At 40.3% G+C, this 15,590-nt stretch overlaps 1 protein-coding gene across 1 annotated transcript in view; it reads left to right on the forward strand.

Moving 5' to 3' along the window:
* Positions 1-14,686, forward strand: part of LOC118424793 (plexin domain-containing protein 2-like) — a 39,923-nt gene extending 25,237 nt beyond the window's left edge. The window contains exons 2-9 of the mRNA XM_035833570.1: positions 1,462-1,547; positions 7,167-7,301; positions 8,062-8,131; positions 8,976-9,098; positions 11,980-12,033; positions 12,640-12,704; positions 13,928-14,027; positions 14,534-14,686. Of these exons, the coding sequence (XP_035689463.1) occupies positions 1,462-1,547; positions 7,167-7,301; positions 8,062-8,131; positions 8,976-9,098; positions 11,980-12,033; positions 12,640-12,704; positions 13,928-14,027; positions 14,534-14,643 (743 nt within the window). The 3' untranslated portion in view covers positions 14,644-14,686. The remainder of the gene's footprint in view (positions 1-1,461; positions 1,548-7,166; positions 7,302-8,061; positions 8,132-8,975; positions 9,099-11,979; positions 12,034-12,639; positions 12,705-13,927; positions 14,028-14,533) is intronic.
* The last annotated feature ends 904 nt before the right edge of the window (positions 14,687-15,590 follow it).

Consider the following 15,590-nt stretch of genomic DNA (forward strand, 5'->3'; position numbering starts at 1 on the left):
TACTGACGGGGCTCCGGCAACATTCATCTTCGTCATACAGTTTCCCAGAACTTTTATGACAAGGTTACCAGAAGTGGCGCACCGTGCCACGGATGTCAATTAAGTAGTTGCATGTCGCGTCACTTCGGAATACGTTGTGCAAGAACCTACATGACTAATTTATATATGTTTGATGTCGAAATGTGATAAATTGATTATTTACATTTAAAGTTTATCTTCTTCAAACAGTTTCTGAGAACTTTTATGACAAGGTTACCAGAAGTGGTGTACCGTGCCACGGATGTCAATAAAGTAGTAGAACGTATACGTCGCGTCACTTTGGATCACACACATGGAACAAGTTATACAAGAACATGTTTGATGTCGCGCAGAGATATATGGACGAACTATAATAAATCAATTATTACCTTTGCCAGAATGGCAAGGTTATGTTTTGGGTGCTGTGTCTCTATATTTTACATTAAAAGTACATCTTCTTCAAACAGTTTCTGAGAACTTTTATGACAAGGTTACCAGAAGCGGTGTACCGTGCCATGGATGTCAATAAAGCAGTAGTACGTCAGGTTTTACTTTAGAACAGGTTGCGTAAGGACATGCTAATCAATATGTGTTTGATGTAGCGAAGAGATATATGGACGAAATATGCTAAATCAATTATTTACATTAAAAGTAAGCTTAACGTAAAACTACATTGATCCATTATAAGCCTTGCAACCTGCCGCTACAGTCAAATCTGACAAATGATTTAGATAGGAGGATAAATATGCGGTAAAGCTCAGACAGCTTATATGTTTGCTTTCGCGGCTAAAATTTGATACACATCATTTATATGCTTCTTCGTTTATTTCTGTACATGTCTAATTGAAAATGACAAGAAACGTTATGACATAGAGATATAAGAGTCATATGTTCATATAGATATAAATTCAGAGCAATTTTCCTTACAGACCTTATTGATATAATACCCCCTTTCCACTAGGGCGGTGCTCTCGCCGCGCTCTCTCTGCGACCTCAAATTTGACATACCTCTCAAGGAATTGTAAACAAAAGAAACGAATCTTTTTACACTTTGTGTGTTTACGTTCTGATGATACACCCAGTGTGAAAGCAAAGGTTACACATATCCAACTTAGGTCGCAGTGAGCCTGCTGGAAAGTCTAGTGGAAAGGGGGCCTAAGGACAATGTCCGCGTTATACCCCCCCCCCCAAAAAAAAAAGAAAATAACGAGCATTAAATGAGGCGTAACCTGTTCACCTCACCTGACCTAACCAGTTCCGTAGCCTCGCCGGTCGTAGGGGCAGTAATACAATCAGCATAAGTCTTCCACGCCATGCGGTCTATACACGCAAATATATTCACAATCTGTATGATAGTAGATGTTAAATACTAATATGTTATTTTCAGTGGTATGTTTACATCATAAAAGGCTTGACGTTGCATGTCCTTTCTTCATTTTTCAGGAGGAGAACCGAGGCTAGAGGCAAGATCTGCCGCCACTTTCCCGGAAGACAACCTCCCTCCACAGGAGAATGACAGTAACGTGGAGGTACGTGACTATGCATGACGCACCATGTTAAAACATTTGAATACGACATACCACAAATAAATATGTGTGGTATACTTACAAGTTTTGGTAGTATATCATTGTTGAGTGTGCAGGAAATAAACTTTGAATAAACAAACTACATGTATTACATCTAGAGGTGCGGGTACAAACATGCTTACTTGTTGTCGCAGTGCATCAGAAATATGTGTGACTACTTCACACAAGCACCTATGATACCCGACGCCCAGATACTAGCAAAACTCTCTATACTTAATTATATATACATATATATATACATATATATGATCTGCCTTCGAGCATTCTTTATCCCTTTCGATCCTGTATATATCTCTCTATATGTCTATATCTATATATTATATTTTATTTTGTTTATTCAAATTGCAACAAGGGCAATACAATTTGGACACATAGGCAGCATGCTGATATCGTGACCGCATACATACATATACAATACAAATCATAACGTTACACAACAATGGCATAATGTATATATATATATATATATATATATATATATATATATATATATATATATATATCATTGATATTTGTCTCCTTTAAACGGTATATAGATATCCTCTGAAATAGAACCAACAAAATAGAACCTACCGTATGCTAACATATTCCGCAGATGTCAAGGCCATATGGGCGCTAATAGCTTTGAAAAGTTCATAAAGAAACTTGAAAAATGGCGGCGCCAGTACACGACTTGATTTACTACTATATATCTTACGGTAACGTTTATTTGATCATTCATCTTGCAAAATTAGCTTTGGACCTATAATGTGAGTAATACGCCTATTTTTCAATATCCCCTAAGTATAATGTTTAGCAGGTTTGCAACCCGCCTACAACGCCCAACGGCTGCGAAAATCGATGGGCCTTATTTCATACAGTTATACAACAGAAGGTCGTTAAATACCAAAGCACACGGTTCGGGTTTTGTCAGCATATACACCTTGTTTTCCACTTCATTTATCATAAATCACCACTGACAACTGCTTGTTACGCAGAGTGTACAGCCCTAGCAATTACTGTAATAACTAACTAATGGCAGTGATAAGTATGATGCTAATGTATGATAATAAGCATCTAAGAATGTATTCCCGTAGGAAGGACTTTACATTACTGTTAAAAGCAGGTTTCCGTTTAACCTGGTGCAAATACATATATCAGCTTCTAATTCCACGTGTGTGTTAACTTAAACATGGATAATATATTTAAATTGATATTGAGACGACGCATTGCACTACTTTGATACCTGGAATCAAGCATTGTATTGACTATATAGTACGATCTGTCTACAGTTGTAATAAAAGACTACATAAAACTTTAACTAGAACAGCATAAATATTACAGGCTTGGTCACAATATTGCAAATAATAGGTTTCTTTAAAGGGCCCCAATACATACATATTGCCTCGCAAAGCATGCGCTATAATTCTCGCACCTAAAAAAAGTTGAAACTCTGTACACGTCGCGGCTGTGCGTCTATCACGCGAAGACCAATACTGTACCGTAATATTCACCCCCTTTTTTGCAGACGTCAAATTGCATCAGCACTTCGCCTATCCCTTCATAAAACGAAGACGTCAAATACTATAGTCAAATTGATAATGAGACGACTTTAATACCATGAAGCGAACATCGTATTGACTCTATACTATAATTTTTCTATTGTTGTAATGAGTGACTAAATAAAACTGTAACTAGAACAGCATAAATGCTACAGGTACGGACAAGATATTGCGAATGCTAGTTCTCTTTTATTGGCCCAATTAAGCAAATACATACCCTTGCAAAGCATGCGGTATAATTCTCGCACCAGAAAAAGTTGAAACTCTGTACACGTCGCGGCAGTGCGTCTATCACGCGAAGACCAATACTGTACCGTAATATTCACCCCCTTTTTTGCAGACGTCAAATTGCATCAGCACTTCGCCTATCCCTTCATAAAACGGAGAAGTCCATTACAAAGCCCTTCACGCTCTGTAAGTACCTTCGCGATTGCTGCGGGCATAAATATTGAATCCAGCAGTCTCCGAGCGGACTATTACACAACAGCCTTGCCATGTTGCAGGCTGATCGTTCTAAATATTGTATCAGCCAATTCAGGGGTGCGACCCGCCTGAATAAGTCACCGTGCAGGAACGGCAGAAACGCTGGACCTAGCGCGCAGTCAAGGATGGCAGAACGAACCAGCCGATCTATAGTGGAGGCCCCCGGGTGAAGGGGAGGCATCTGCACTCTCAGATACGGGGATACCCTCTCGGGGAAAACAGATGAAATGTTTATTCAACCCTTCAGGAACTCCTGTGGTCAAAGGCAGAAAAGGTCAAGGATCTAACCTGGGCAGTTTTTAAAGTAATGTTTGACGTTTGCTATCGATTTGAAACCTGTTTTTGACCTTACACCTTTCAAAGTAAATTTAGGTTTATCATATCTGCCTGCTTCCAGTTTTGATACATACGATTTGTCTTCTTATCGCATTCAGAGATTTATTTAAATCCGGTATATGGTTTAAAGATCAATGAGCTAACTTGGACAGTTTGCTATCGTACATCTATTTTAATACTGTGTTTGATCTTGCACTTTTCAAAGTCAATTTAATTTGATCATTTCTGCCTGCTTCATAGTGTCGAAAAAAACCCTCTCGATACATACGGTTACTCGACCTATCTGTAAATCTGTATTCTAATGGAATTAACAGATGTTTACAAATTTGGGAACCAGTGCATAGAACGGACATCCAAAAGTTAAGCATAACGAAAATCATGTTATATGACAACACAGAAGTAGGTAGGGATGCACATATTTGTAGATACCTAAGGTTTGCTTCGTTACGATGTTTATATTGGAGGAAATTGAAATCACACTAGTCGGAGCCTTTTCGATCTCCCGTTCCCTTCCATCCCCCTGGTCAATTCTGGGACGATCGCTCTGCAAATATGTAATGAAATTTGTATCGATCCCGACGTCCGGAAATGGAAGCAAGGCAATTCTACAGATGGGCTGATCTTACAGAGGCCTCGGGCTAGTCTGGTGCTGTATCGTATAGGACTTTCGCGAACGCCACACAAGAATCTTAAGCAATCTTAGGAGCTCACACAAACCATACATTACATTATATCAATATTGATTCCTGAAACAATTCTGCTTTTGACTATAGGGCATGCCATTCATTGAGGCTTTAGTTGCTGAAAATAGCAGATATGGACTCAATAGGGTACCATTAAATAAGCTGCCATGGGAGGTATTTGAGGACAAGATGGCGTGTGCTGCTATGTTAAATCAAACTTAAGAAAATAAAGAACATTAAAAGACATTTCTGTAGTTTCCTATAACATTGACATGGTTTCAAGGTTCTGTTCCGTCCTTGTGTGCAGCTCATCATGCCTATAGATTTCCGATTGAGTTGCGACCATTGCAAGGACAAATATGACGTTGACCTTATCGCGTGACCTTGACTTGGTTGACGCAAAAGGCCAAGTCCTTTGTCACAGTCCACGTTTTTACTGTCAATGTTTACGAATTGAATGAGACAAAAGTGCTATTATGGCAGTTTTCCAAGCCATAACGATAGTATACGGACAGTTGAGGCATGGTGAAATGTCCTATGTAGGAATGGTGACAGTTTCACAGCCCAAACGGCGTGAAACGCACAACTTTTACACAGTTTGGTCGGTAGATACCGGAGATAAAGTAGTCATGTGGCGTGCCATTCAAGCACCCCGCGAATCAGTCTACGTAATGTGCAGTGCGGAAGATTGAGTTCAGTGTGCCCTGCTGGCTTTTCCTGCATGACTAACCCATCCCTTACAAGATTACTAAAGACATTATTTCCCAAATGCATACCGATACTAGTTTCTATCATCCGAAATACATTTGAATCTGAACAAAAAAGCAGCTCGTATGGCCACCGATACATCATTATAATGTTCACATATCTATTCCCTCGCGGAACATGTGAAATTTGTCTTAATAGCATTGACCTAAATCTGCCTATCTGGATTACTTAAAAAGCCGAACGCAATTATGAAAAACCGCAAGTGAAAGGTTCAATGCCTTTCCCGTTTTGGTTTGACCTTTACTGACAAGGTGTATTACCATTCATTTATGGACTGATGTGGAAGGAACGCACACATGCACACATGCACACACACACACACACACACACACAGAGGGAGGGAGAGAGAGAGAGAGAGAGAGAGAGAGAGAGAGAGAGAGAGAGAAACACAGACACACAGACACACACACACTCATACAAACATACAGACACGCATTCTATTCTATTCTATTCGATTCCATTCTATTCGATTCTTTCTATTCTAATCTATTCTGTTCTACTATACTCGAGCTCCATTTTATTCGACTCTATTCTGAACTATTCCACTTTGTTCTATTAAATTCCGCACACCACATTTTCTAGCCAGTGTGTCCGTACCACAAAGTTTATTACTTTCAACGAGAACGAAAGGTGAACCTGCTGTAATCTGAACATCCGGGTCATCTGAAGGACAAAATACATGGGGCCACAAAGATGAAAGATCGCCGTATTCCTTTTGAAATATATAGCCAGATATAATCAAATCTAGGCCGGCGCCGGCTATTACTTTGACAGAACGTCCTGTATTTGTATCAAGCTATGGTATGGATCTCTTGGCATCAGAATTTTAATATCGTAAAACACAAAAGGCATCTGTAGGGGGTTCTCTGTAAGTAAAGATGGTGTCTCACTGCACTTGGGGCACCAGTGTGGCACTGTGGGGTTCGTTCACTGCGTCACTGTTATGTTTTTTCGCCGATTTTTGAAAATGATTTAGATATTGCGTAATGAGTAAAGGTATGACTTAAAAGACAAAAAAATACACAAAACGTAAGAAAATTCGTTCTTTATCTCTGAAAATCATAGAGTCATCTACTAACTCCGCAGTGCTGCACCCCTATCCAAAGTGCAGTGAGATAACATATCAATCTTCATGATCCGACACATAAGTGCTAGCCTTGTAAGAAAAGCTAGCGATGCATGTCTGATTTTCACCTTGTCCGTTGGACCATTGCCAAGCGTTGGGATTAATACGACAAGGTTCTAATTCCAATTCCCGCCGGTCTAGATGCGCCTTAAACATGCATATTACATGGAGGTTTCCTCCGGGGCAATAAAGTACGTGCTAGACGGGGAGCCCGCCGGGGCACAGGAGTGTCGTCTGTCAGGATGTAATTTCCGAAACGTCCCAGAGGATGACGGGAAGGATAAAAAGAACCCGGATGATACATGGAGAGGTTCGCACACCCAATCATTCCCGCCCGACCCCGACACGCAGATGCTTCGACGGGAGACGTGAGATAGACGCGCCGGAGTAGAAAAGTCAGGGTTTTAATTGGGAAGCATGATATGAGGGTAATAAGACCCGGCAGCTTCTTTCATATTGGAATTATTGAAGGGCAAGTTCAACCGAAGTCGAGAAACTCAATTATTTCTAAGCCTTGAACAAAGACCCTCGTCACAGACGAGTTAAACATCGTAACTTTTGCTTCCCCAACAAATTGAAATCTGATAAGTTTGCTTCACCTCTCTCATTCTTTGTTTGACTCCAGAGCCGCCGTGAATATTACCAGCCCATCTACGTCCCGGCATACCCGCCCGGAGGGGGATTCTGGGTAGACCTGGACCCCGGGGAACGCTGGGTAACCGTTGCCACGGGGCTTCCGGAAACCGAAGTGCAAGATAAGGTGAGGCACTTTTTCTGAGTGATGACTTGTAGACTATGTGAAGGGAATAGGGGCTCCGTGTCATCGCGAATTGATAACAGTGATATGCAAAATAAAATTCCGTTTTACAACAATCTCTGAGAAATTTACAAATGCCGAAAATGTACGAAAGATTTAAAAATCATCGACCCTATTGGAATGTTTAGATCAAGTAAGCATTGTAAACATTTAATCATTGCTACAAATATGTAATAAGGGCTTTTATGTCATACCTGTGACGCGAAAACGTTCGATACGGGTGTTCCGGACTGGGCCGTACGCTTCCGTATCGCACAGGTTCAAAAGGCGTATCACACAGGCTCCATTCGAGTAAATCGAACTGTTTCGAGCGGGCCAAATACGGTTCGGTTGACAATTCGAATACCTGATTCGACGTTGGAACATTGCTGTTGCAACACTTTTGGTTCGAGGACACGAAATTTGTTCAACTTCTGGCGCATTTCGCATCAAAACATGGGTTTTCTCAGGTGGATATGACATAGATAAAATACAACACGGTGTATTCCGTATCACCCACGGTGTCAGCTCGACCGCGGGTCGGATCGCCCGACCGCCGAATGTCGGAGGGTGATACGACCCGCGGGAGGGCTGAGACCGATGTACCTGAATGTATTTGATTCGGCGTTCCGACATTTCAGCATTTAAAAGAAATATACTAGGTATTTTATCTTTATAGAAGTTTTTGTCAGTTTTGCTTAATCACTTTCATTGCCTTTTCCAGAGCATCAGAACGACATTTGACTTCCCATTTTATGGTCATCCAATCAGAAACGTGTCAATAGCGATGGAGGGTAAGTTCTGCGATGCAGATTATCGTTAAGATTTGAAGTGAGACTTTAAACACCTTGATATGAATATTAATATTAACACACGGAATTGCTTGCAACAAGCAGAACTCTTTGAAGGCAGGAAAATGCCTCTGAACTCAAACATAAAAACACAAACAATAAAGTACATTGTGCAAAATATGTACTATCTATAGTCTTGCGAGACTAACGAATGCCCACTACCAACTTGAAGTTTTTAAAGTCGAGATTACGATCTAGAATTCGGTAATGACGTCATAGCCGTAGTCACAGCACATCAGCTTTTTATCGAGGACTCCAAGATGCCAAGTTGATAGCAAAATAACGTGAAATTGGAAACCAGTCCAAGCAGAAATCCTGTAGATTAGGGGCCGAAGATGCAATGAGCAGATAAAATACCACCTCCGCGTTTGGTCCGAGGGTCGAGAAGTTCGCACATTGAGGATGGCTATTATTATTGATAACGTTTTATTAAGATGTAGGCAAACAAATAGAAAAAAAAAACGTGTGCAGTAGAGGCACACCCCGTTTGTCACCGCATTTCGTGCAATTATCCGGATAATGCGACTATGCAAAGTTATTTAACTTGACCGAACCGGTTTGGGATTTTGGGAATCCGTGCAATTAAGAGAAATGTGGGGTAATGTGGGGTAGTGTGTTGTACAATTAACTGGCGTCTGCTGTACATTTGTTATGGTAAAATATTTGTGTTCATGGTGTTTAGCGATTGTATTTTTTTCTATTAAAGCTGAATAAGTGTATGGAGATTCCGCCGTGAAACATCACCATATTGCAGGCCTAGATAAACGTTGCTATCTTCCTCCTGTAGGATTTCTCTCCATCGGGTCCCTACTGATGGAGTCTATGGCCTCTACACAGTACATCGCGCCGCTCATGGCTAACTTTGACGCCACGTTAGACCCCATGTCTGCGGTACGGTACAGAGACAACGGTAAGACGTGGCTATACTCTACTTAAGCCAATACATGATGCAACGTGGGGTGATATAACTATAAGCTGTTGTTTTGGGTGGTTTGTTTTACCAGGGTTGACATATGCCTAATTTTGGTGCTTGGTATTCCCAGACATACATTTACATCCACATCAAATGACAAAAAAAAATTACAAGAGAATATTAACATCAACGCATATACATGTCAATACAAATCACAGCAACTTAAGAATAACAAATGCATAAAAACACTTAGTTAAATTAAGTATGTAATATTAACATAATAGTACTGGAAAATGTTAATTGCATTTCCGTACGAATGGTCAAGAATTATTTATGCTTGTGGAACAGTAAGGGCTAATTTAATTAGGTCTAAAGAAAATTCCTTTACATCTTCCTAACACGAGAAACAGAATTTTGTGCAAGGCAAAAATTCTGTTGAAAACATAACGATGATTTATATTTAATATTTCTGTATATCCTAGAGAGTTTTTTTTTTCTTGTGCGCTGGGATCAAGTCCTACATAGACGCGTTTGGTCATTCCAACATACATAAATCTCATAAGAGAGATTCTATTACAGTATGTCAATAGAAATCAATTACTGCAGCAAGGGCGACGCGATCAATGGGCAATTTAGGAAGAAATAAATCTTTTGATGGAAAATTACCGCAGTCCGGGGGAACGCCCAGGAATAAAACATGATCGTGTTAGATCAATAATGATGGTAATTATCGTCTTTAAACAAATCCATATTTTCCACACATCTTTCATCCCAATACGAAATGCTTTTTATATCATAAACTGACAGAAATCCCCATAAGTCAAACTTTGAGAAACGTTATTGGACAACTTAAGATAACACTTGCAAGAAGAAATCCAGCACCTGATTTAGGTAATGGTTTGACCATCTAATGCGATCGCCTATGGGACGCCCGTGCTAGATAGGTAATTAGTAGTGATGTATGACGGCGCTAATGCCCCCTTGCCCCTTGTACATCACTGCAAAACACACGAAGAAGGCATTAAATCCTTCATCCTGATTCCTTTCCAACCTGGGCGATGTAATTGCTATCTCTGAGTACCACTCAGGTCGTTCCTTCTGGCAGAATGAGGGCGATGTCTTGGAGACAATTTCTCCTTCCTTAAATCACCTGAGACAGGTATGGGTCACCGTGGGGGCCAAGAGGTGGATGGACCCGTTATCCTGTCGATTTGTCCATTTTCCATCTCATTGGCGCCGGGAAAGTGCTTCTCTAAACGGCCCGGTGGGGATCGGGGCGGAGTTGACACATTAGATGGAGGGTGGGTGTGACGGGGCAAGAATAACAGATGTCGTTTTTATTGGAGGGGCTAGGGATGGGGAGGTTTATCACACAAGTAGGCGTCAGAACTATAAAAACTAATCTCCAAGTAGATCCTATGGTATCAAAAGCTGGAAAAGGGGTGAAGCCGGCCAAGGAGTGTGACAGCCGGTGCCGGTCTAACTCATTTTTCCCCGCTGTTTAACTACTCTACTTAAGGGATTAATTTGGCACCAAATCTGTACAGGTTACAGGGTAAGGAAGCAGAGAAAATATACTAAAAGATACAAATCCTCTTTTTTTGTGCTGCAATACGACGCTTTCAATTACCAGGAAACAATGTATTCTTACATTCTTTCTACCTTGCCTTATTCGTGATTGTGTCGCCTTCAAATACCTTGTTTGATTACCAGGTAACAGCAAAGAGATATATATTTGTACTTGATTTTATCTGTGAATGTACGATTTTAAAACTATAGTTCAATTGCTTCATCCGCATGTTACTCAGTAATTTTAATTCAATGATTGAGATTGTGATTTCTATAAGATGATACATAATTCAGCCATTGGGCTGCCAGATATCTTCATTTTCAATAAACCAATCATCAACATCATCATCATCAAATATAACTAGGTAGGCGTCGAAAACTAATATCCAAGCAGATCCTACGGTAGCATTAGATGGTATCAAAGCTGTCCAAGGAGTGAAGCCGGCCAAGGAATGTGTGGCCGTCTATATTCCTTGGCCAGCTTTGACAATTTCTTATGGCACCGTAGGATCTGCTTGTAGAGTATAAAAACAACCACTCTCAACTCCTCAACTTACATTAACCTTTAGTGTGCTATAGCTAAGGGACCAGTTTGGCACAAGATTTGTCAACATGCTAACTTACAAAACAGCTTGAAGCGTCATTCTTCACTATGTACGGTCATATGTTTACATGTGTGCATGTATAACTTGTATATGTTAATAAAAAGGCCCTTTTTATGTGCCAAGCAGCTGTGCGGATGAACAGAAAAATCTTTTATTTTTTCTCAATTTTGCTTGACCATATGTCTTCTCCCATGAACTCACAAGATGATCCAACAAGCAAAACGCGAAAATCCCAAAGATGGATAACTCTATTAAAAGCTACTTTCAGCGGGGTTACGGGCCATCATGACCTAATATATTCCGGAGCTAAGGCAATTTCAGGTCATGATGGCCCAAAGTAAAGTAGGAGTACAATCTCGACCTGAAAGGAACTCCAGCGGTTGTATGTGATTGAATGTACATCTAGCTCTGGTCATGACCAAGTCCTCAGACCGATGGCTGGATTGTCCCATTCGCAAAGCCCATAAGCGTGGGGCGATCACAAGGCAACGTGCAATTTATATGGGGAGTCACGTCCTGAACACGCCATTCTGCCCTATGCAACATGGTTATTAGTCTGGAAATGGTCAAAGAATGGAGAGTACGACCACCCGTCTACACCAAACGATATAAAGTTCACCCCTATAGATGCGAAATGAGAAAGTTTTCTGGCCAATTCTCTGGATGTTTCATGTTTTAATGATATTGTTTGGTTTATGTTTCAGGATCCACGTTAACGGTAGAGTGGTTCAGAGTTCGGCTAGAAGACAATGTAGATGGTGAGGAACAGACATATATTACTCATGATTGCATTATATTAATTTGGCTGATGAAGGCATGCGTCGTAAAAACATAACAGAACTAGTCCTGGGTCCAAATCCTGACATGTTTCCGATCTTGTGCAATTAACTGACACATAAGAATTGTCCTGACTTCACTCAGGTGAAAAAATGACTACTTGACTTCGGTTGAGGAGATAAAATGCGGTGGTGTAAGGAGAGGGATAGCCCCCCCCCCCCCCTAAATGTATACAAGACACAGTGCCAGTGGATAACAGACCACTGCTCCTGTGGCCTTGAAACTAACTATGGGATTACATTAACCTCCTATTGAAGTTATTGACTTTGATATTTTTTTTACCATTGTTTATGTCGTGTCATAATATCTCTCACGATGGCAGGTAAGAAAGTAATTTAACATTTTTAATGATGTCACCACAAAGGCACATGTCGTATTTTACCGAGACAAATTTTGTAAGGTGTCAATTGGAAAATGCGTTGATCTTAAGAAAACCTCCCTTTAGAATAGCGCGACAAATAGTTTAGTAATGCATTATGATATTTCAAAGCGACAAAATAATCTTAAACGTTGTCTCGTTTCAACAGCGGGATCCTTCACTTTTCAAGTGACCTTGTGCAGCGATGGGCGAATCATCTTTGTCTACAAAGAGGTAAGAACCACCAAAATATTGTATTTCTGTCTTTTTCTCACATCGGAACTTAACAAGCACTGCTCATCTTAGCTCTCATGAATCCAAGATTAAAGATTCAAGGTATTTATTGGAAAATCCCAGCGTTAGAGTTCCTTTTGCACTGTATTTCGGCCAATTTACAAGTGTTACAAACTATTCTATTAAAAAGTTTTACACAGTTACTAGACTTGAATACCTTTACTATATAAAGGCTAAAAATAGGGCATTCCTCTGAGAGCGGGGAAGAGACATAATAACGATAAGGAGTAATACATAATACATAATAGCTGTCTCAAACATACCTCTCACTACTTTAGGTGCAACAAAATTTGACAAACATAACCTACGTCGACGTACACAAAGGGAAGCAAACGTGCAAAAACTTTAGAAAAACCCCTTGAACCATCCCCCTGCAACCTTTGTGAAAGATAATTGCATTACAATCACACGAGAATAAAACGCCCAGGGTGCGGCACAATTTACGGTGGTATCTTGATTGGGTACCGTAAGTGTCAAGCTTCATCAGGAGTTGGATCAATTCCAAAGTGCTTTTGAATTATCAAAGACATTAGGGATTTGTTTTAATATGCATTCCGGCAACACTGATGACGCTTCGGGATGTACGACGGCACGCCAGGGGGACCGAATGTCATCTTTACTTTTGCCCGCTATCTATTCTAGTTTCAAAGCGACGTAACCAACATAACTTTACCATACAAAGTAGTTAACAATCGCAGTCTCTGTTATGAGGAAGAAAGTAACGGCGAGACGGGGGAATACATTATTCGAGATGGCACTGAACCCTTCTTGCAAGAAAGTTTAAATCCCGGAATACGCAATGTACATAATGTATATCAATGTATCTACCCCTCTATCTATCGATCTATCTATCTGTATATATATATGTATATATATATATAGAGAGAGAGAGAAAGAGAGAGACAGAGACAGACAGACAGACAGACAGACAGACAGACAGACAGAGAAAGACAGACAGACAGGCAGAGGGACAGAGAGAGAAAGAGAGAGGAGAGAAAAAGAGACACAGACAGATTGAGAATATATCAAAGTCCCCATCCACGAATACCTAAAACGAATATTGAATACTATATATAGGAATATGTTTGCTGAAGAGTTGTTGTCGAAGTAAGTATGTTAGGATGTTGTTGCCTTAACGCTATATCTATATATCCCTGCCCCAGGTTCCCATCCCTACGTCACGAATAGACGACTCCTCGTACCCAGTAAGGGTGGGCATATCCGACGCCTACACAGTCGACATACTGCTCCTACCAATCGCAAGTACGGAATATTATCATACACGCATATAATCTTTTACTTCAACTCAGTGGTTCATATATTATTTTAGCTTTTTACTTCTGTGCCAACTGTATCCGCAAAAAAATCTTCTGTGTTGGTAGCAACATGTTTAGATTGTCTTAGATGTCATCTCTGTTAACAACCCATTGGTAATTGTATTATTATAGTGAACAGAGTGATTTAGCTAACTACATCGTACGTCTAGATAGTTGTTTGCTAGAGTATTATTTTGAATGTTAGAATGAAACGAATCATATATAATGCTTGGTCGTTAAAAACTAAACACAATCATATCATGTTTAATCGGTAAAGCCTGGCGTTGGTACAACCGGAAATTTGGTTGGATGTTATCTTCGACCACCATTTAGATGTATCCAAATCGATGTTTCAATGTTTATCCTTAGATAACCTTACATATTGTGAGCAATTCTCATTTATCATTCCTCACCAACCTTGACTCTAAGACCTTCCTATCTTCCCGCCCCCAGACGTCCATAGAAAGACGGTGTACGAGTACCACACGCTGGACCTGCAGCTACAGAAGGTCAAAACTCGCTCGGCCTTCCTCTTATCTCCCCTCCCGAGTAAGTACCTCTGACGTTCGATCTTTGCAAAGAGAGCTATTCAACATGCAATAAACTCTGAGAGGTTCTAAATCATCCAGCTTGGTTGACGTGGTCAGTGATAACCTGACTGATAGCGTCACTGAAGGTTCAGAACACTCAATTTCAGGTTCATGGTTTTCAAGAGTGATGCAGCTTAGAAAAAAATTGAGTAATCTCTCTTAGTGTATACAGCATAACTATAAACTATTTAAGGCATGATTTTTTTAATTGTGTGAATTTCTTTTGCATTGTGTCTTTTAGTCTCAATTCAAAGGAACTGTGTAGTTATCGTTTTCAACAACGTTTCGTTTATGTCTTGTAGTCTGTTTATAACACTTGTCGGAAGGACAGTCACCGTCTTTTCATTATGATATGTTCACTTTTGTGTATCCGTGACCTTATCGTATCGGGCTGTTCTGTTACTACAGCCTGTATCGAGTTTACTGACTTTCGATCTTACTGTATCTTACTGTTCTGTTACTACAGCCCGTAGCCAGTTTACTGATTGTTGATCCTACTGTACCTGACTGTTCTGTCACTACATCGTGTAGACGGTTTACTGACTGTTGATCTTACTGTACCTGACCTGTTACTACGGCTTGTAGCCAGTTTACATACTGTAGATCTTACTGTACCTGACTGTTCTGTTACTACATCCCGTAGCCAGTTTACTGATTGTTGATCCTACTGTACCTGACTGTTCTGTTACTACGGCTTGTAGCCAGTTTACTGACTGTAGATCTTACTGTACCTGACTGTTCTGTTACTACGGCTTGTAGCCAGTTTACTGACTGTAGATCTTACTGTACCTGACTGTTCTGTTACTACAGCCTGTAGCCAGTTTACTGACTGTTGATCTTAATGTACCTGACTGCTCTGTTACTACAACCTGTAGCAAGTTTAGTTACTGACTGTTGATCTTACTGTACCTACTTGTTCT

The sequence above is a fragment of the Branchiostoma floridae genome, chromosome 10, assembly GCF_000003815.2.
Source record: "Branchiostoma floridae strain S238N-H82 chromosome 10, Bfl_VNyyK, whole genome shotgun sequence".
Lineage (NCBI taxonomy): Eukaryota > Metazoa > Chordata > Leptocardii > Amphioxiformes > Branchiostomatidae > Branchiostoma > Branchiostoma floridae.